The 22,278-nt window shown below is 44.5% G+C and overlaps 1 protein-coding gene across 1 annotated transcript in view; it reads right to left on the bottom strand.

The window, feature by feature from the left end:
- Window positions 1-3,151: 3,151 nt before the first annotated feature.
- The window catches only part of LOC133136532 (cadherin-2-like), a 74,659-nt gene continuing 55,532 nt past the window's right edge, over window positions 3,152-22,278 (bottom strand). Inside the window, exons 7-16 of the mRNA XM_061254103.1 lie at window positions 22,041-22,213; window positions 19,877-20,014; window positions 18,980-19,165; window positions 18,357-18,610; window positions 17,842-17,984; window positions 14,537-14,770; window positions 10,890-11,123; window positions 10,270-10,409; window positions 8,039-8,203; window positions 3,152-4,593 (exon numbers count right to left, since the gene is read on the bottom strand). Coding sequence (XP_061110087.1) covers window positions 4,387-4,593; window positions 8,039-8,203; window positions 10,270-10,409; window positions 10,890-11,123; window positions 14,537-14,770; window positions 17,842-17,984; window positions 18,357-18,610; window positions 18,980-19,165; window positions 19,877-20,014; window positions 22,041-22,213 — 1,874 coding nt within the window. The 3' untranslated portion in view covers window positions 3,152-4,386. The remainder of the gene's footprint in view (window positions 4,594-8,038; window positions 8,204-10,269; window positions 10,410-10,889; window positions 11,124-14,536; window positions 14,771-17,841; window positions 17,985-18,356; window positions 18,611-18,979; window positions 19,166-19,876; window positions 20,015-22,040; window positions 22,214-22,278) is intronic.

The raw sequence follows: 22,278 nt of genomic DNA on the forward strand, positions 1-22,278 counted from the left end.
AAGTTAAGGGTAAATGTTCTAAGAATGCAGGCCAACGTGACTCTACAGGGGACATGATTATTAGATGCGCATTAGCTGCAACACATGCTAGCACTTAACCAAAACGCTGCTGAGCAGTGCAAGGTGTTCGACTGAAGCCAGGCTCCACCAGGGTGCAGGCTGGAATTAATTTGCGCTAAAGACGTTCTCTTTGTAGACCTCTTCAGTCTTCCTTAATGGGCCAGGAGGGGAGGAGGGAGAAGTGCCCCCTTTGGGAAAAGAAGGATGCCATTACAGGGCCTGCAGACACACAGGTGGGGTCTGCCTGCCTGCAGCTGCCATAATTTAAAGCTGTTCATGGGGCCAATAGGGGGCAGCGTTAATGAGCGGCCGTCCAATAGCATCGCAGCAGCGGATCAATGCAGCAGTCAATCTCCCGTGAAGAAGCAGTCAATCTCCCGTGAAGAAGAGAAGGCTCAGTATTTAGGCTCTCTGGGAGAATGGTCGCACTGCTGCAGAGGAACGAGAACTTGCACAAAGGTGTGGGGGTCACTCTGAGGCGAGGTCCCAGTGGATCGGATACATATAGGGGTTCACATTCAGCTGCCCTACAGACCGCCCCATGCAGTCCGCCCAGAAATTGTACTGTTACTGTGGAGATAGTGATGAAATTGTAAAATTTCAAAAGAAAGCTCTGTTTTACACATTTATTTAATTTATTTATTTTACTTTATATTCTTATTTAATTCAGTTTTATTAAGTGACCGATTGTACTCAACAAATCCAGCTGAGTCCATGCTGATTTTTCACAGAAAGCAGGAAATGATTCACACTTGAGCTTTTTGAGAGGAGTATTTTTGGCTTCCTTCGAAAAGTAATAAAATGATTTGACATTTTGTCTAGTGCTAGTCAATAATTGTAAATGTTCCCCTAAAAAAACAAGATCTTTAGAAAATGTGGACAATTTAGCTGACACTTTTATCCAAAGAAACTTACAGTTAATTAGACTAAACAGGCGACACTCTCCCCTGGTGCAATGCTGGGTTAAGGGTCTAGCTCAAGGGCCCAACAGCTACTCTGATCTTATTGTGGCTATACCAGGACTTGAACCACCAACCTTTTGGGTCCCACTCCTGTGCCTTAACCACTACCCTAGTTGAGCTTACAGGGTTGGTTGATACCATCCTGCTTTGTCTTTGTTGGAGCATATGCCTGTTTCCTGTTGGTGAGAAGATGTCATGATGACTCATCCCTATTTTAGCATCGCATTTGTCTGAATCACTGAAAGCCGTTTCCACATCTTAAAACTTACCTCTTCCTTTGAACAATCTTTTGGCTGTATATATGCATCATTTGGCTGTATGAACACACATACCCTTTTATAATAATGTATGTACATGATAATGTATAGGAAGCAGGAATGTTGGCATATATTGGGGTATTGTGGAGTGTAATAGGGATGTTGATCTTGAGAAACCATCAGTTGCCACACTTGCATGATGGCAGGATAGGTATACACTGTTTGTTATTGTTCATTAGGGATCCCCCATGGTTTGTCATATTGGTGTCTCTGCCCAATCCCAGTGTTCACTGACTTGTATATATCCGCTGCTTGGCACCTTGGGAGGGTTTTAATGTGAATCTGAAAGGATACTGTATGGCCTCTGAGTCCTACCTCCAAGGCCATTCATGATGGTTCCCAACCTTGTTCCTGTTGATACTGTCCTGTCAGTTCCAATCCATGTTTCACTCCACCGCTGGCAAAGCACACTCCATTCAACAGCTAGAGATCTCAAATTAGTTGAATCAAGTGTACCAAATTAGGGCTGAAATGAAAAGCTACAGGGCGGTACGGTAGAACTGAAGGAACAGGGTCAGGAACCACTGCTTTATGACGTCATGAAGTGCACACTCAGTGAGGGCTTATAGGGAGAATGCAGGGCTCTGAGTCCGGGGCTCCGGACCTCAGTCCTGTTTAAAGGTCCCATTTTGTACACCTTTCTAGTCTTTTATTTTAGATTGTGATGTCCATAAGAAGATGTTTGTGTGGTTTTAAATACAAAAAACAATTTCTATCCAGGTTTACATGTCCATTCTTCAGTGCCTCTCATGAGCTTTACCAAGAACAGGCTGTTTTAGTGAGTATGTCTTTAAGGCTCATTAATATTAATGTCCCTCTGTTCTGATTGGCTGGCTAGCTTTACAAGGAAGCAAGAACGGCATCTGTCCCCAGGCCTTGGATTGCCTATGGCTATAAGGTGGGCTGTGCTGAAGGCGAACATATGCAAATGAGCGTATATGCTTGTTTAAATGCAGTTCTTTAATACGGGCAGTGTATTTATACCACTTTCACAGTGTATTTATACCACCTATAACTCCTTCATAATCCACATAGGCAGGGAAATGTCCTTTTCCACAATATGGGACCTGTAACACAAGCCTGTGGTGCCAGACAACGCTCCACCGGATCTTTCCCATGCTCCACCACAACCGCTAAGAACAATTAAAAAAGACGGACAGCCAGCCAAAGCTCCTCACTAGACTCAAGTGTGACTGCCTTCACCATTAGGGGCATTCCGGCATTCCAGTAAGGAGGGTGGGGGTGGGGGTGGGGGTGGGGGGGAATGAGGGGGATGAGAAAATCAAGAAAAAAGGATAAATGGAACTCCCATTACTGGCTCACTCTGGGCAGCAGCTGCATTCCAACGGGACAGCTGCCTCCTCAGCTGTGCTGTCTGTATGTCCGAAAACATCCGCTGTTAAAAAGACCCCATTTAAACACACAGGGCCCATCTTACCTGCAGGCCTTGGCGTCTGTCTTATGAGGACAAAGGAATCATTTCCTCTATTTCTGATGACTTTTTACTCCTGTTTTACTACTATCTGTTTATTGCTGCTTTATCAGAATTTAGCTTGCGTATATCACTAAATAAGCATTGTACAGAAACAAATGGAACATTCATGCACACTAAATCTACAGCACATTCATTTCAAACACACGTGCAACATAACTACACCATTTAGCTAACAACAAACAGTTGCTAACAATGCCCTCCTTGCTGATGTTGTTCATTTGACAATGGCACATTTATAGGATGGCAGAAATGCCCATGCTAAGTTACAGAAATTCAGCTCTTCCTTCATCTAGAACAAAGCAGAAACATACATTAGCTCCAAAATTAGCATTTTATTTGGAGGGTTGGGATCAGAGATGTCACTTGTATTCTGGTACATAATATTATCCACAAACCTTCTGACAAAAAAACAAAACTTTCCAGTCTTAAAGCTGTTATTAGCAACATTGGTGTCATAACACCCCCCTTTTTTGGTACAAATTCAAACGGTTGTGCTGATTAGACTTTTTTTCACATTTTATTTTTTTTATACAAAAGACTTACCTTCTACTCTTTATATGTCACCCAGTTTTGCAATGTCTTTTTTTTTGTAAATAAATTTTGGAAATACCTTTTTTATAGTGAAAAGATAAAAACATGCAAAAAACCTGTAGTCCAAATTATACATTTACAAGTTCTGAACTTTTTGCACATTGTAGACTACGTTGAAAATGATGAAGAAAGAAAAAAATAAACATTATGTACACACAATTTCTTTACAGTGAAGTAAAAATCAAAGTTTCAGAGGGTGACTAAGGCAAAGAAAGTGGACATGGATTAGAACAAAATACATATGTTTGTGTAAAATACTATACCACTTCAGAAAAACAAAACTTATTCCTCTACAAAATTATGATGTATGACTCCCTTTGCAACCAGCTGCATAAGTTTCAATTTTTTTAGTGAAAAAACTATCTAAAAGTCTAGCGAACTGTACATTGCCATTCTCAGATGTTTCATCCCGTCCAAGCTAACAAATATTCCTTCTTTTTTTTTTTTTTTTTGTCATTTAAATAATTGTTTTCAACAAACAGCAGTATGGTGTAACCAAAAAAAGCATGTAGAAGCATACTGTAGTTTAACATACTCTCTTTAAGTTTTGAAATCACTCCAAACGTCAGTACCATTAAAGCCTTGAACATAAAACTAATCATTCAGATCCAAAGTTGTACAAAAAGGCACATAAACTCCCAGTGCTTCTGTACTGTGAAATTCAAGTGTAACTGAGCGCCCTAAATATCAACCATCCAAACAGAGTCAGTTCTCCCGATGTGCCCCTTCGACCACAAACCGGACAAGCAAGACCGCGTCGAAGCCTCTGACAAGCGGGTGCGCAAGTGGACTGCGTTAAGCCTCTTTTTAAAATTTCCTTTTTTTTATTTTTTATATTCCCATCACCGTTGTTGGATCTCTCTTCGGGAACATGGTTTAATTTACTTTTTTTGTTCCTGTTCCCCCCAAACGAAGCCACATCCTTTTCTGCTCTCTTTTCTTCAACATTTTGTTTGTTAAATTAGTCGTCGCTGCCTCCATACATGTCTGCCAGCTTCCTGAAGCGCGGCCCCCAGTCGTTGAGGTAATCGTAGTCCTGGTCGCCCCCGCTGCTGGAGGAGTTGAGCGAGCTCAGGGAGCCGGCGGTGGAGCCGCTGCCCTCGTAGTCGAACACCAGCAGGGAGTCGTAGGGGGGCGCTGTGGGGTCGTTGTCTGCGGCCTTAAGCCCCTGTAAATGAAGAATGGAAAAAAAGTGAAGATTAAGGTCACTCCGTTCAGAGATTGCGGTCTGCCCCCAAGGAGATATTCCTGGCATATTCCCTCTTTTACCTACATGTGTGAGAAAAGTCATTTCATTGTTTTTTTTAAAAAAATAACCTTTGATTTCAGAGTCAGTACCGTGATATTAAAGCATAAATCTGTCACTGCGGGATAGCTGGTTGGCTGAAATTCTTCGTCCATACGTTATGGACTCCCAATTTTTATCCTGCAATCCTAGTGCGTAATCCTCCGAACACTCAAATACTTCAGGCTTGGCCAGCTACCGACACCATATGCTCATTGATCCACACAGGCACAGGCGCAGATCAGTGCTGTGATTGGACACGGCCAAGGTCAGCAGTGCTAGTACCCCCCCTCAAAGGCAAACACCTCCTCCTCTAAGGAAAAGAGGGTGGTCGCCGATGTGGTGGACTGTGGGATATGAGGTTTGCTGATGGTCTGGACAGTGTGGTGGGCTGTGGGATATGAGGTTTCGCTGATGGTCCAGACAGTGTGGTGGGCTGTGGGATATGAGGTTTCGCTGATGGTCCAGACAGTGTGGTGGACTGTGGGATATGAGGTTTGCTGATGGTCTGGACAGTGTGGTGGGCTGTGGGATATGAGGTTTCGCTGATGGTCCAGACAGTGTGGTGGGCTGTGGGATATGAGGTTTTGCTGATGGTCCAGACAGTGTGTTGGGATATGAGGTTTGCTGATGGTCCGGACAGTGTGTTGGGATATGAGGTTTGCTGATGGTCCGGACAGTGTGTTGGGATATGAGGTTTGCTGATGGTCCGGACAGTGTGTTGGGATATGAGGTTTGCTGATGGTCCGGATAGTGTGTTGGGATATGAGGTTTGCTGATGGTCCGGACAGTGTGTTGGGATATGACGTTTCGCTGATTGTCCAGACAGTGTGGTGGGCTGTGGGATATGAGGTTTGCTGATGGTGTAGCATCTGCTGCTCAAATAGCAGCTGCAGAAGCCCATACGTCAGGAATAATTGCGTGAGATAGACAGTAAAACGGCGAGGGGAACCACTGTTACTCTCCAATATGACATTTATTGCGCAATCACAGGGACTGCGCTTCTATCGCACATGACGCTGCCCTTGTGATTGCGCAATAAAACATCACATTTCACTGCCTGCTTGTGCACTCCATAACGTTTAGTTTTGTGTTCTCCAAGCTGCAGCCACACCTGGGTTAAGCATCAGGGTGCTTATCTTTACACAGGAAGTGCCACATCGACGGAGGGTGGAGAGGGATGGAGAGGTGGAGAGGGATCCCACCACCTGTGAGTGGTGGGATAATGGTGGGTGGCATCCCCATGCCCCAAAATTGGTGGAGCTATCCTGTGTTACCAACGACTCGCTAATTTCAACCAATTATTGACAGCCATGGATTGCAAAGTCTGTAAAAGTGACTAAAGGGACTATATACAGGCGCGGCCTGTAGCGTAGTGGTTAAGGTAAATGACTGGGACAAGCAAGGTCGGTGGTTCTAATCCCAGTCTAGCCACAATAAGATCCGCACAGCCGTTGGGCCCTTGAGCAAGGCCCTTAACCCTGCATTGCTCCAGGGGAGGATTGTCTCCTGCTTAGTCTAATCAGCTGTATGTCGCTCTGGATAAGAGCGTCTGCCAAAATGCCAATAATGTCATGTAATGTAATGTAATGTAATATACAGTAGCTGTGGCATACATCACTGTGCATTACAGCCTTCACAGTGCCTTCAAAATGGTGAGAAACAGAAAAGAAAAAAAACGGTATATATAGGATCAGACACCGAAAAAATGCAAACCAAAACCACTGATGTGCATTCACACATCAGAATTATAATCGACCCTGGTATGAATATGTTCTTTTGTTGATAGCTACTGACTTTCGTAATAGCAGATGTAAGCTAGTCACTGCCAGTATTCAGAAGAAGAGGACAATTCCATTTATAGCAGCTGAGGTGAGAGCAGGGCCACACCTGCCTCGTATAACAAAGACGGATTTAATACAGACTCCTCAGCCACAGATGAGCAGGGGGAAATACAATCAGGCAGAACAGCCAGCCAATTTGCACCGGTGTTCCAGAGCATGAATATGTTTTTAATTCCTCCATTCTCTGATTAAATGTGGCAGTTACATAACTGTTCTCTCTGCACTTAGAGAAATAAATAAATAAATAAGAATCAACACATTAAAGGAGAGGCCTTCTCAGTTTTTGAATTTATTTTACACTCTGCTGCCTCCTGTTAAAATGTTTGCGGGAGAGGGATTGCAGGTGCTAACAGAAGCCATCCCTGTTCTGGCCTGCGTTTTTTAATTTACCTCCGAGTTCACTCATGAGGCTGACCGTCACAAAGACGCATCTCATGATTACATAATATACCGTCATGAACGTGAAGTGTGCGCAGAGAGTGTGGTGCCTGCTCCTCTGTAAAGTAAGGAAATAGCCAGGAATCAGGCATATTCCATTACGCAGCGAGGGGAATTCTCAAGATCTCCAAAGGAAAGGCTGATCTTATTTGTTTTGTCAAAGCTGTCATTGTGTAAAGAGGCAACAGAGATTCAACCATTATTTGTCTATCTCTTGACCCAGAACTGCAAGTGACCCCATCTCATCCCATTTGGTGGGGGGACGAGACAGTGGCGGGTGTCTCTCGGGCGCAAGTGTGGGGGTGGGTGTGGGGTGGTTGGAGCTACCCCCGGGGGTCCTTTTTTCGGGCAAAAAAAAAAATTTCCTCGACTAACCCACCGCAATTCAGAGACTGAATTCTGTGGAGTGGATTTGAAGCCTTTTTTCAATTAAGTGGCAAAGCCGGGATCTACTGTAAGAAGGTGGAGTGGAGGGGAATCAGCTGTGGGTCACGACCCCGCCAGCTCTCTGAGAGCACCGGCAGCTGGATAAAGCTCGCCAGCTGAAGGACCTTCAACTTGCGGCTCACAAGAGCGCCTCATTTTCAAGGAATCAGGAATTGCACGGCAAAGAGAGAGGAGGGGGAGGGCTGCTGTGACTGGGAGTATCCCAGAATGCACCATGAAAGCTGCGGAAATAGCTTTCAGTCCCTCTCCTTTAATTCATCAGTCATCCCCACTAACATCATTTGTGCAGAGTCCAACAGGACTCTAATTAAGATATTACATTCCCCAGTCTAAGGAAATACAAACTAATAAGGACAGGAACAAGGCAGAATACCTGTTACAGAAGGTGTGCCCGGTAGTGGGTCGAACATAAAATAAATAAATAAAACATCTCTGCGATCCTTCGCCATCTTCATGTTTCAGCGTAATTTAATTACAGGATTTATTGGCATCCCTCATTTTAATTAATTCCACCGATAGGTTTAGAATTTCAAAGCAGCCTTTCCTGTCCCCTGCTCACTGCGGAGGGCCCGTGAGGCTGTTCGGCATGCGATCGTTACCTCGTTGATGAATTCGCCAATGTCGCCCGGGTGGGGAGCGGCGGACCGGACGGGGTACTGCGGCTCGGGGTGGATGGGCCTCTCGTCCATACGGCGGATTCCCACGGGCTTGACACCATCGGGCTCCACCGTGTCGGGCTGCTGGAGCTGGCTCAGGTCATAGTCCTGGAAGGGACAAAATGGAGACTCATGAAACTGATGAACTCCAGTGCTGGAGGACCGGTGTAAACCTGCTTTCTGCTCCAACAGACTGTCGTGCCTTAATGCTCTGAACATCGCCGTCTACTAATGCCGGTTCACTCCCATATCAGACTGCTGTAAAATGCCTTCACCCAGCTTAAAAGCACTTTTTTCAGCCGAAGGCTTGATTTTATAAAAACAATATGCAAAAAATGGTAGGTATACATCAGATTAAACTACTAAATTAATTTATTAAATTATTAATGTGGCAGAAAATCCTGAAAGTAACCTTCCCTTTTTGTGCACCAACTAAAAGAGACCAAACTCATACCCTTGGGTGGGGTGGTTTGGGGTGCAAACACACTGTGCTGTTGCGAATAGTGTCGCTATATTGGCGATACATACACTTCAGTTGTCATAGCTAAAATGTGTGTGGGGACTCTGGAGTGCCACTCCATAGTAAACCATTTTCACCAAGGACACATGCAGCGTCTTAACATGTCCTGAATAGAACCCTCAGCGAGTTTCACAGGGAAGGCCTCAGAAGGGAGGTTTATGAGACAGACTGGCATGACATTATCATGTATTTATGGAAGTCCGGGCAGTTTATCAGGGCTATCTTGGGCTGTACAGAGAACAGATGCATATTGATCGGGTGAGTGGCCGTTTCTCATTCTCCTGCAGCTCTTTGATGGGTCTGGAACACTTGTCAAGATGTTGCCTGCGCCTCCTCCAGTTAATTAAATAGAGCCTACCCTTAGACTCATAGCATCTCAGAAGTTAAACAGGTTCATACTTATGGCAGATGTAATATTTCATTTAGCCACTTAGACAGATTAACAGTCAGTTTATACACCAAAAGTGTCCGTGGATTTTGATACAGAGCAGTATGCTACAGTTGCGGTGGTAACCTCCGTCAGAGGGGGTGTTCTTTTAAACTCAAGGCTTTGACTCATTCCCTGCCCACTATGTCTTGTGAAGAGACGGAAACACTGGCCAGACTGCAAGCAGCTGAAGCACGTTGCCCTAATGAATGTCACAGCCTGGTACAAACAATGGCTGAAGGTTGCAATTAAAAAAGCAAACAAACAAAAATAGAAGCTCAGTGCAATTCCCATCCTAGCAGGTGCACACTGCAGGAAATACAAATGCAAACAGCACACTTTTTCTGTGCATCCAACTGATCTACACGTGAACGTATATTTATAATATATAATGGGTCATTATATTTTAAAGTTATATTGTAAGTTATATTTTAGTTACTTTTATTCAGGGGGATCCCAGAAAATGTGTGCAAAACAAAATTGCCTTGCCTTTCAAGTGAAAATCACAAATTCACATGTAAATGTAACATTTTTAGATACAAATTTAAATATTAATGTGTACAGACTTCCATGTGAAAACACCGTATGGTAGACCATATGATGTATTCTGTCGTGTAGGAATCTCCCCCTGTGGCCAGGGCTTTGATTCCCCGCCATGGCACTTCCTGAACTGTAATCCCATCTCTGCTTTCCCCATACGGATAAATACAGAAAGAATGGCAGAGACTGTGCGCTCTCCTTCTTTAAAAAAACTAAACCAAAAAAAAACAAAAACAATGCCTGATTGAAGAAAATTGTGGGGAACACGGCAAGCACCATTAACGAGAGCTAATTTCCTAAATAAACGGAGAGGTCATTTCCTTAAAGATCATAAAACTCCCCCGCTTCCTATGCGCTTGATAAATGTCTGTCACCAGCGTCTCTCGACTCGATTAGTTTTTTTAACCGCCCCTGCTTTCTGACAGAACCCCGCTCCCCTCCCCCCTGAGAATGAGCAATAACCTAAGCAGCCCTGACACCCCCATTACCCACGGTAAAACCCACCCGGCGAGGGACCTCAATTTCACACGCCTTCACAGCCCTCGCAGCGCTCGGCTCAATCAGGACGTTAGAGGCCTACAGCGTGATGGAGGCCTGGCGGAACACCGTCTGACCTGGGCACCTCACTGTCTCTTACGCTGCGGGTCGCGGTATCGCTGAGCGGGGCGATGTTAGCCCAAATGGTACCTGGTCCTCCTCTCCGCCACCCTCCTCGTCGTACTTCAGGATGTTGTCGCGCACGTCGTCCTCGGGGTCGATCAGCAGCTGCTTGGCCTGCCGCTCCTTATCCCTCCTCTTCATCCACACCACGAACAGCAGCACCAGGACTGAGGGAGGGAGAGAGAGAAGATGGAAAAGAGAGATTGGTGTAGGAGGAGAAATAGGAAGGGAGGATAATAGAGAGTGGGAGGAAAAAGAAGGAGGAGAGAAAGAGAATATTAAAGAATAAGAGAAAATGACAGGGAGAGAGAATGATCCAATAGGGGAAGGAAAGAGATAAAATGTTGAGAGCGAGAGAGAGAGAGAGAGAGAGAAAACAATGAATAAACTATTAAATATGAACTATAGATAGAAGTAAACAATTTTTTTTATAATTAAGACTTTTTATCACACGGTCTTGAGTCAGACACTGAGTTTAGGTGATGAGTGATACCAGTTCTATCATTCATAGAACCCATCAGGAGTACAGTTCAGTAGAAATCCACATGGTAGGTCTCTGTTAGGGGTACAGCTCCACTCTGGGGGACAGAGCGCAGGCCACCGCAGGCCCAGGTGCTGGGAAGGTGCTGCGTGTTTGGGGCACTCACTGAGGAGGATGATGATGCAGAGCAGGATGGCGATGATGGCTCCGGTGCCCAGCCCAGCGGCGATGATGCGCTGCACATCCGCACACTCGCCGTTGTGGTCGCACTGACACACCTTCACCCGCAGGTACGAGGTGTTGGACATGGGCAGGCTCCCTGAGTCTGTGATGATGATGGGCACGTCGTATATACCGCTCTCCAGGAAGGCAACCTTCAGACTCAACTGTGCGTAGTCTCCTGTACAGAGAGAGAGAGAGAGAGAGAGAGAGAGAGAGAGATTATTTTTATTTACTGGGTTTATTTGTAATATTTCACATTTATGTAATCTTTTAACATGCTGTGGTTGCTGTTTTTGTCTTCATAATCTTCCTTTCTGACCCACTCTCTTCCTGTCTGTACCATTATTGTGCTGTAAAGAACTGACAGTACAAGGCCAGTGCTGTAACAAACCTCAGCACATCCCCTATCAGCATTCCTACAGTTCATCTCTGCCAGTGGAGGACCTTGCTAGCTTTAATTAACAATGTGCTAAAAGTTTCAATGAGGGGGAATAAACACTTGTGACCTTGATTTAAATGAAGGTGCAATTCCGATTGGGCTCAGAATTGAATTCCAAAGATGAGAAGCAGAGTAACTAGAAGTTCTTCCCAAACTTTTTAATCTGAAGATGAGGAACTACCAAAAAAAACTGCAGTAGCAGAGCCCAGGGCGAGGCCAGGAACATCATGAAGGTCAATGACCAAAATGCTTTCTAGGAAGTAAGCAACACTTTGGTAACTCGACCCTGAACTGAACAGGGAGAAACGGCTTAAGGAGGGCAGTGATATGTGGGTACGCGCTCTGGCTGCTGTGTTCTGATCTAATTGAAGCTGCTGTGATGTAGAGGCTGGAAACATAATGAACAAAGTCCACACAGTCCGACACACCGAGCCAAAACACTCGCAGCAGCTCATATCAGGCCTACTCTGTTCACCCCAATGTTACCATTCAGGTAACAATAAAATAATAACTTTCACACACATTAAATAAGATGTCATCTATGGTTGCTTTGTCCTGTTTTTATCATCTACAGGGCACTGTCCATCACAGACTGCCTCCTTTCCTAAAATGCTCACACATTACCACCCTCGCTGAGGTCATTTGTAGTCTATTCATTCTGTCGCTACACTTCCAGCCAATTAGTGCTATATCGGCTGTAGCTTTACCCATAATGAACTGTACTGTATGAACAACCCTACAATGATTACTCTGTTATCGTCAGTATATTAAATTTAACTGACTCGCTTCGATTAAACACAGCTAAAACTCCACAGCTATCTCCTGATAAGCCTTGTACACACAGACACACACATCCACCACACACATACGCGTACGCACACACAAGCATACAAACACACACACAGTGCGCCTGCAGTCTACAGGTACGCCTTTTGCTCTTAATGTGGTTCCAACACACAAGAGCAATGGTGACTTACACCAGGTAGCACTGTTCAGACCAACAAACCTGAATTAGTTTGTCTCCTGAAATGTCTGCTGTTTGTGTGTCTGGACACATGCCTCAAATGCGCTAAAACGACGAACGAAGTTCCTTATTAATATTAATAATAATGATAATAACAATGATTATTATAGTTAAAAACATAACATTACCACTGACCTACATTGTAATAGCGTAGTGTAAGTGTACCACCATGTACCACGCATGTGCTGGTGTTCAACAGACATGCACTTTTGTTTTAGATTGGCTGTGTCTTCGGAAATAAGCCATCAGTTTGTAATAATCAGAAGGCACGACAAGACTTGAGGAAACTGTGAAGAAATTCAGAAGTAACAGACAAAACCAATGTGTAAAAGTGCTTATCTGTTAAAAGATCATATAGTAATAACAGTATACAGGCAGGTGAAGAGGTAATCTGATTATGCTTGGAGAAATTCACACATTTCAATTCAAACCTGAAAATCACATTGTCATGCTTATCTCCAGCAGTATTTTATTGTGGATTTAGGTTTCAAGCTTATAAATCCCCTGAATAGTTCTTAATAAAGCAGCTTAAAGTAAAGTGGCATGAAATATCCACCCACCCCTCTCTCGAAATCCATGCAGATGTCACCCAGTCTAAATATTTATTCTCTTTGGCTTACATCAGTTTACCAACAGTACACCAGTGACATATCAGGTCTAAAGAAATTCATCACTGAATAGACTTTGCAAAGAAAAAAAAAAAAAACCCTCAAGTATAATCTGATTTATTTTGCTTTTCAGAAGCTCTGTTCCAGGTTCAAGCGGAGGCTACCACTTTTAATGTGGCATACCTGTCACGACTTTAGCACTGAAAATTTACAGAAGCAATTCAAGGTAGGTAACTTCTTCTGGGGGTTGTGAATAACAGATTGTCAGGCTTCACAAATCCCCAAATGGTTGGAGCTGTTATGTACTAACATTGACTGGCTGTCATAAACAAACTACAGCATTTGTCACCGGACTCAACTAATGAACTAATCATGGTCTTCAATCAAGTCTGTGATAAGTAGAATTAGGTGTCTTAGTCCTGGGCTAAAACAAAAACCTGCACTCATATTGGCTCTTTTTAGATAAGATTGGATGCCTTCTACAGGGCATCCAGTACTGTGTCAAGCCTGGACTTGAACACCCTACCCTGGGAGTCTCTGATTCCACAATCTGAGCCCAAGACTATCTCTACAGCCTCGGGAAACGGAAGATAAAGATAATGAGATTACGTTACTGCAATCTGATTGGTTCAACTACATTTTATTTAGTGCTATGTTATACTGCAGTTGCTATGTTTGCTTCAGTCACTGCCTCCTGTTGCAGCTCCACCTACAGGGGATTGTTGTCTGTCAGCGGTAACTGACCCGAGGTTTTTATTTTACACTTATGTCTGCACTTATCTCACAGCATCACCCTGGTCAGGTAACTGTAGGTTTCAATACACAATGACAATTCTTAAATCCTTTGGCAATGTTTCCCCCCACCCCAGTAAGTGCGCAGTATGGGAGTACGGGTAAGTGTGCAGTATGGGAGTAAGGGTAAGTGCGCAGTATGGGAGTATGGACAAGTGTACAGTATGGGTAAGTGTGCAGTATGGTAGTATGGATAAGTGCGCAGTATGGGAGTATGGGTAAGTGTACAGTATGAGTAAGTGCGCAGTATGGGAGTATGGGTAAGTGTACAGTATGGGTAAGTGCGCAGTATGGGAGTATGGGTAAGTTTGCAGTATGGGAGTATGGATAAGAGCACAGTATGGGAGTATGGGTAAGTGCGCAGTATGGGAGTATGGATAAGTGTACAGTATGGGTAAGTGTGCAGTATGGTAGTATGGATAAGTGCACAGTATGGGAGTATGGATAAGTGTACAGTATGGGTAAGTGTGCAGTATGGTAGTATGGATAAGTGCGCAGTATGGGAGTATGGGTAAGTGTACAGTATGGGTAAGTGCGCAGTATGGGAGTATGGGTAAGTGTACAGTATGGGTAAGTGCGCAGTATGGGAGTATGGGTAAGTTTGCAGTATGGGAGTATGGATAAGAGCACAGTATGGGAGTATGGATAAGAGCACAGTATGGGAGTATGGATAAGTGTACAGTATGGGTAAGTGCGCACTACGGGCCTAAGAGAACCCCTGGTCTTACCGCTCAGCCGCGTGACGGTCCAGTTCTTGCGGATGTCGGACGGGTAGAAGGCCAGCTCGAAGGCGAAGGGGCCGGCGTTGGGGTTGAGGTCGTGGTCAATGGCGGTGAGATTGATGGCGTTGGGCTCTGGCTTCTCGCACACTTCCACCAGCGAGGGGAAGATGTGGGGTGCGTTGTCGTTGATGTCCAGCAGGATGATCTGCAGCGTGCCCGTTCCGCTCGCTGGGGGCACACCTGAGGGGGAAGGGGCAGTCACAACGGTCAGCTCAGCCCCTCTGCAACAACGATCTGCAACCAAACCTTGACCATTATCCTCTGCAGCGAAGTCTTCTGTTCTACCAATGAAATACTGTAGGCCTGGATGCAATCAGCATTTATTTGTCCTTAGCTTTGATTTAATTAAAAACCTTATTGTATGTAAAAAATGATCCTCTGTGCAGCCTGTGTGTGAAAACAGACTCAGTTCAACGATTACAGAGACACAATATATCTAATCAGAATCTGATGAGTCCGCCTCGAGTGTGTGTATGTGTGAGTGTATGTGTGCGTGTGTGAGTATATCGATGTGTGTGTGCGTGAGTATGTCGATGTGTGTGCATGTGTGTGTGTGGTATGTCGATGTATGTGTGTGCGTGTGTGTTTGTATATCGATGTGTGTGTGTGTGTGAGTATGCTGGGGTGTGTGTGTGTGTGTGTATGTCAATGAGGGTGTGCGTGTGTGTGTGTATGTCGATGTGTGTGTGTACGTGTGTGTATGTGTGTGTGAGTATGTCGATGTGTGTGTGCGTGTCTAAGTGTGTGTATGTTGATGTATATATGTGCGTGTTTGTGTGTATGTGTGTGTGTGAGTATGTTGATGTGTGCGTGCGTGTGTATGTGTGTGTGTGAGTATGTCGATGTGTGTGTGATTGTGTGTGTGTGTGTGTGAGTATGTCGATGTGTGTGTGCGTGTCTGTGTGCATGTGAGTATGTCGATGTGTGTGCGTGTGTGTATGTGTGTGTGAGTATGTCGATGTGTGTGTGTGTGTGTGTGTGTGCGTGAGTATGTCGGTGAGTGTGTGCGTGTATGTGTGTGTGTGAGTATTTCGATATATGTGTGCGTGTGTGTGTGTGTATGTGTGTGTGTGTGTGTGTATGTGTGTGTGAGTATGTCGATGTGTGTGTGCGTGTCTGTGTGCGTGTGAGTTTGTCGATGTGTGTGTGTGTGTGTGTGTGTGCGTGAGTACGTCGGTAAGTGTGTGCGTGTATGTGTGTGTGTGAGTATTTCGATGTATGTGTGTGTGTGTGTGTGTGTGTGTGTGAGTATGTTGATGTGTGTGTGTGCGTGTGTATGTGTGTGTGTGAGTATGTCGATGTGTGTGTGCGTGTGTGTGTGCGTGAGTATGTCGGTGAGTGTGTGCGTGTGTGTGCGTGAGTACGTCGGTGAGTGTGTGCGTGTATGTGTGTGTGTGAGTATTTCGATATATGTGTGCGTGTGTGTGTGTGTATGTGTGTGTGTGTGTGTGTGTATGTGTGTGTGAGTATGTCGATGTGTGTGCGTGTCTGTGTGCGTGTGAGTTTGTCGATGTGTGTGTGTGTGTGTGTGCGTGAGTACGTCGGTAAGTGTGTGCGTGTATGTGTGTGTGTGAGTATTTCGATGTATGTGTGTGTGTGTGTGTGTGTATGTGTGTGTGAGTATGTCGATGTGTGTGTGTGCGTGTGTATGTGTGTGTGAGTATGTCGATGTGTGTGTGCGTGTGTGTGTGCGTGAGTATGTCGGTGAGTGTGTGCGTGTATGTGTGTGAGTATTTCGATGTATGTGTGCGTGTGTGTGTGTGTATGAGTGTGTGAGTATGTTGATGTGTGTGTGTGTGTGTGTGTGTGCATGTGTGTGTGAGTATGTTGGGGTGTGTGTGTGTGTGTGTGTGTGTGTGAGTATGTCAATGAGCGTGTGTGTGTGTGTGTATGTCGATGTGTGTGTGCATGTCTGTGTGCGTGTGAGTATGTCGATGTGTGTGTGTGTGTGCGTGAGTACGTCGGTAAGTGTGTGCGTGTATGTGTGTGTGTGAGTATTTCGATGTATGTGTGCGTGTGTGTGTGTATGTGTGTGTGAGTATGTCGATGTGTGTGTGTGCGTGTGTATGTGTGTGTGTGTGTGTGAGTATGTCGATGTGTGTGTGCGTGTGTGTGTGCGTGAGTATGTCGGTGAGTGTGTGCGTGTATGTGTGTGTGTGAGTATTTCGATGTATGTGTGCGTGTGTGTGTGTGTATGAGTGTGTGAGTATGTCGATGTGTGTGTGCGTGTGTATGTGTGTGTGTGAGTATGTCGATGTGTGTGTGCGTGTGGGGTGTGGGATGAGTCTAGAGGCATCTGCCTCTGCGATGTGGCTACACGGAGAGAATACTAAAGCCAGTTCAGATGCGGCAGGCGGGTGTGGACGGCTCCTCTGTGCATTCATCCCCAGGACCGCTGCACAAAGGAGCCAGTCATTAGCCAGAGCGGCTGGCTACGCTAAAGCTAGCATGCATCATGCATGTAAACAGGTACGGTACCTGTTAGCCTCACAGACCTACAAGACTCAACGGACCCAACTGCATGTTATTACATGCTATAACACTATCGCTATAGTACAATTATGATAAGCCTAATATAATGAATAATATTACATTATCATTAACATATTACCACTACATAGTGTTTATCATTAAGATGCTACCACTATATTATGACTACCATTACGATGCCACCACTGTATTATGATGAGTATTAACATATCGCCACTGTATTATGTCTATCATTATGATACTGTCACTATATCATGATTACCATTCTGTTCCTACAATTACATCAAGACAAAACTTAATCTTTACATTATTTACATTACAAATTTACATTGTCCATGTATAAAGCTTTCTTTATAGCAAATGTGCTTTGTATACCAAGGCACAATCTGAGAATCAAACATACAATATTGTGGTTTTCAGTAATGCACATTAACTTATATTTCAGACGACCACTTGATTTACAGCTTAACCACCACTGTGTCATATTACCACCTAAATAACACTTTAAAGCATACACCAACAATTAACGATAACATGTCTGTTGTTTCCCCAGTAGGGACCATTAGACAATCTACACAGTGAATGGACACACCCAAGTCCCTTCTAAAGCCATTTGATTCCCTGCAACAGAAATGCACACTGATGGCAGTGTAGTATGATTCAGAGGCTGTAGGACCCATGTAGACTGCTGACACCCCTGAACAAGGAACTTCACCTGAACTGCTTCAGTGAAATAAGCTGTATACAGGTGAGCCACGTACCGGTGTCTGTTGCTAAGAAAGTGGCGATGTAATAGTTGTTTTTCACGTATGGTGACTCCCTGTCCAGCATGGCGATGGTGGATATCTGCCCATTAGCGGGGTCTATCCTGAGCCAGTTTGCTGGATCAGAGAGTTTAGAGTACCTGGAAACCAAAGAAGGAAACAAAAACAACAGACAAAAATGTTATTTTCTTGTGGATCAAAGAAATGAAAAGAAACCCACACACTGACTAAAAAGGAGGAAATACATATAATAAATGCATACAGAAGGAAAAAGATATTTATTCACAACTCATTTAAAAAGTATTTTTCCTTCCTTTATTTATTCTTCTTTGTTTATTGTTCTGGCTTACATACCAGAATTACACCTTTTAGGACTATGTGAAGAACACAAACTTGGCCTACTCTTGTAACTTATGGAAGAAAATATGCTAGCTTTGCCAGTGACATTTGTCGTTTCAAACCAAACTAAAGACGTTGAGGCCGGATACTGGCGGGGGAGGGGCTGGCTTTACCGAATGTTCTGCTGCATGAAGCGGTCGGGGTCCTGGGCGGTGAAGGTGCTGAGCACTGATTCAGCCGGCAGACCCTCCTCCAGCTTCAGGAGCTTGGGGTTGGGCTCGAAGTACGGGCTCTCGTTGACATCGATGACTTTGATGGAGACGGTGGCGGTGGACTGGCGGGGGAGGTGGATGCCTCTGGCCAGGGATGCCTGGTTCTCCGCCACCACGGTGAGCACAAATGTCCTGCTGGTCTCATAGTCGATCGGCTGCCGAGGGGTGAGGGACCAAAACGTTAATGCATGATCGATCGCTGTGGAGAGATAGGATCCCAGACACACACATGCCCATGCACGCGCAAGCACACACACCTGCACACTTACATGTAGCAAGAGCGTCTTTTAAGTTACACTGTAAAAAAAAGTCTTCACAGGTGTCTTAGTCTTATATTTAGACTTAAAATCTTATTTCTATTACTTTATTTGCTAAATGAGCCAAAGAAATTAGGTGCCAATGAGGTGATAAAGTTTGACTCATTTCAAGATTTGTCAATGGGGTGCACAGCTAACAATATCTTATTACAAGACTTAAAACGCTCATTAGGACAGCCATTTTTTTCAGTGCAGTTTATTCCTCACCTTGACGACGGTGACTAGGCCCTCGTTAGTGGTGGGGTCGGTGGGGATGGTGAAGCGTCCTGTAGGGTCTCCACCGGTGATCTTGTACACGGCGTTCCAGGCTTGCGTGTTGGGCTGATCCTTGTCCGTCACGGCAAGGTTGGCCACGGTCACGCCAATCTTGTTCTCGGGCACTTCCCCGTAGAACTGCGCAAAAAACAATACAGCACGCGGTTAAAGCGCAACTAGCTCCACTTACAGCCGCCTGTTTAAAAATCAGTCAAGGGCCAGCTACATCCTTACGCACACTGACAGTTTTTGAAAATGCCGGTGTATGTTGTTGTGCTTAGCATCGTCCTTCAGTTGAGTGGAGTGAATTGAACAAGAGTGAACTGCAAGATGAGCAGCAGGCAGGCTAGCAGGCTACAAAATGTACTGTGTGACCCGCTAATGACCTCTTGACCCTCTCCAGCTCCACTTCAGGCAGAAAACACAGTAAATAAATACAACTGTGCTCAGAATGTACACAATGTGTGTTTTTGTATTAGTGCTGCTGGCAGTGTTGCTATTCCACAGTGTTTGCTTACTGGAGCTTTTGACTTTCCTCTGTAGAACATTGCTGACAATGTGAGGTACAATAAATTATATCCTTCAAAGAAAAACAACGTATCAGTGGATTCACTGTGGTGGCTCTGTGCCTCTCTGTGGCTCTTTGAAGTGACTGGATTCTGCTCAAACGGGGACGAGGTGCCCCAACAGCCTCTGATCCGTCTGTCGTCTTCAAAGATCCGCGCGAGCTCCAAGCGGCTCCACAAAGTCTCCAAAGGTACGCAGATTTATCTTTAGTTTGTTTTATGCTGGAATGAATAAGTAAAAATACAGTGAACAAACAAAAAATAAACATTGTTGTTTACTCACGGTGTCGGCGGTGAACTCTGGAGGGTTATCGTTGATGTCCGTGACTTTGATGACAGCGGTCGCCGTGTTCGACAGCCCGTACATGGGGTTTCCTTCCATGTCGGTGGCTTGAATTATTAAGGTGTACTGTGGCACTTTCTGAAAAGGAGGCCAGAGATAGCGAGAGAGAGAGCGAGACACAGAGAGATAGGTTTGTGTTTTAGCAGGGTTTATTCATTGTGTGTTACGCTGACTTTATCTTTGCTACTGAAAGCTTCATAACAGTCTTTGACATTCTAACCCCCCTCTCATCCTAAGTATTTCACAATGCAGTAGATGCGGGTTATACCGTATACTGCTTTTATTTTAGTTACACCTTATACAAGATACTAGGATAACCTATGATACTTAGCTGAGAGAGAGAGAGAGAGAGAGAGAGAGAGAGAGAAAGAGAAAGAGACCGCGCAATCTGGGGACATGTGGGTGAAAATTAATAACCCTTAAAATGAATAATACGGCCATCTAGCGCAGGATTAGGCCTCGTTTCTCTTCACTGTTCTAATTGCGGACCTGTTTACCTGGGGGCTTTTATGCACATGCAAATAAATAGGTAAATTTCCTCATAAATTTCCATTATGAGCAGGGGTGATAGGAGGAGACAGCGAGGGAGTTCTGGGTTTCTTGTTTGTTTAATAACCCAAGGCCTTCGGAGACAGCGTTTACGGATTTCTCCCTTCCAGCGAAAAAAAAAAACTCCAAAGGTACCAGTTGCTATGGAATTAGGCATAAGGCAAATTATTATAGCTTTCTTTTTTTCACCTGACATCTTTCACCACACTCTGCTACATGCAACACAAAGCCCGAGGTGAAATATATTGAGCTGAACACGCTTACTCAATATTGCATCCCCTGGACATTTCTTCATTATTAATATTATTTATTTATTAATGGGGTTATTTTCTATTCTACAAGCAAGGCAAACCAATTAAATGATGCGCTTTGTCCTCTTCCAGCACAAATGCAGCGTTCGATGATTCACTCAAGCAAATGAGAGTGCGTGGGTCATCTACCATAGTCCTTAATCAGGAAAGGCCGACTCTGGCTCACTGGCTTTGGAACGGATTGAAAACAGAGGCGCAAAATAACCACTCACTTGGTGTATCTGTTATTAATTAATTAATTCATTAAAATAAATGCTGGAGCCTATTCAAATAAACTGCGGGAAAAGGTGATCTTGATCCAGTACAAATATAAACAGAGGGCCTGTAAATGAACAGTGCAACGAATCCGGTCCTGCTTCATTACCACCAAAAGCTACCATCGGTGATTACACAGTTATTGCAAAGGTCTGGCTTCTGTGCTGAAGAAGATACAGGGGAATTTAAATTATACTTAATTCACTTTCTCCATATCTCGATTACATGATTAGCTTTCCTTATAGATTACCCTATAATTGAAGCAGCAATAGCAAAGGTGGTATTAGTAGTAGTAGTAGTAGTAGTAGTAGTAGTAGTAGTAGTAGTAGTAGTAGTAGTAGTAGTAGTAGTAGTAGTAGTAGTAGTAGTAGTAGTAGTAGTAGTAGTAGTAGTAGTAGTAGTAGTAGTAGTATGGCGGGGCAACATGGCTCAGGCAGTAAGAGCAGTTGTCTGGCAGTTGGAGGGTTGCCGGTTCGATCCCCCGCCCGGGCTGTGTCGAAGTGTCCCTGAGCAAGACACCTAACCCCTAAATGCTCCTGACGAGCTGGTCGGCGCCTTGCATGGCAGCCAATCGCCGTTGGTGTGTGAGTGGGTGAATGAGAAGCATTAATTGTACAGCGCTTTGGATAAAGGCGCTATATAAATGCCAACCATTTAGTAGTAGTAGCAGCAGCAGTAGTAGTATCAGTACAGTTGATAGTATTATTAGTAATTGTAGCAGTCACCAGAGCTGTAATCATAGCAGCAGTAGTGGGGGTGATAACAGCAGTAGCGGTAGTGGGGTTAGTTGGGTTAATAGTAGTAGCGGAAGTAGTAATAGTAGTAGCAGCAGTAATATTAGTAGTAACAGTAGTGGCAATAGTCATAGTAGTAGCAGTGGTGGTAGCAAAGCTCCTGACCTTCTGAATGAATGCCCAGTTTTTCCCCTAGCTCCCCCAGCCTGTTTCATTTGGCTTATATTCCACTGGCGAATAGCTGTAGGCCTGTACCTCTCGATCCAGCCCTGCTGCCACCGTAATGATGCCTCCTGTTTGGTTGTTAATGGTGAACATGTTGGAGGTGGGGCTCTCAGGATTCTGGGACAGGATCTTGTAACGCAGCATTCCGTTGGAGGTCTTTGGGTCATCCTTGTCCATCGAGGTGACGGTCATTACGAAGGTCCCTGTATAATAGGACAGAATACAATACAACTTCATTTATCCCCCAAAAGGAAATTTCCTTTGAGCT

The sequence above is a fragment of the Conger conger genome, chromosome 9 (genome assembly GCF_963514075.1).
Source record: "Conger conger chromosome 9, fConCon1.1, whole genome shotgun sequence".
NCBI lineage: Eukaryota > Metazoa > Chordata > Actinopteri > Anguilliformes > Congridae > Conger > Conger conger.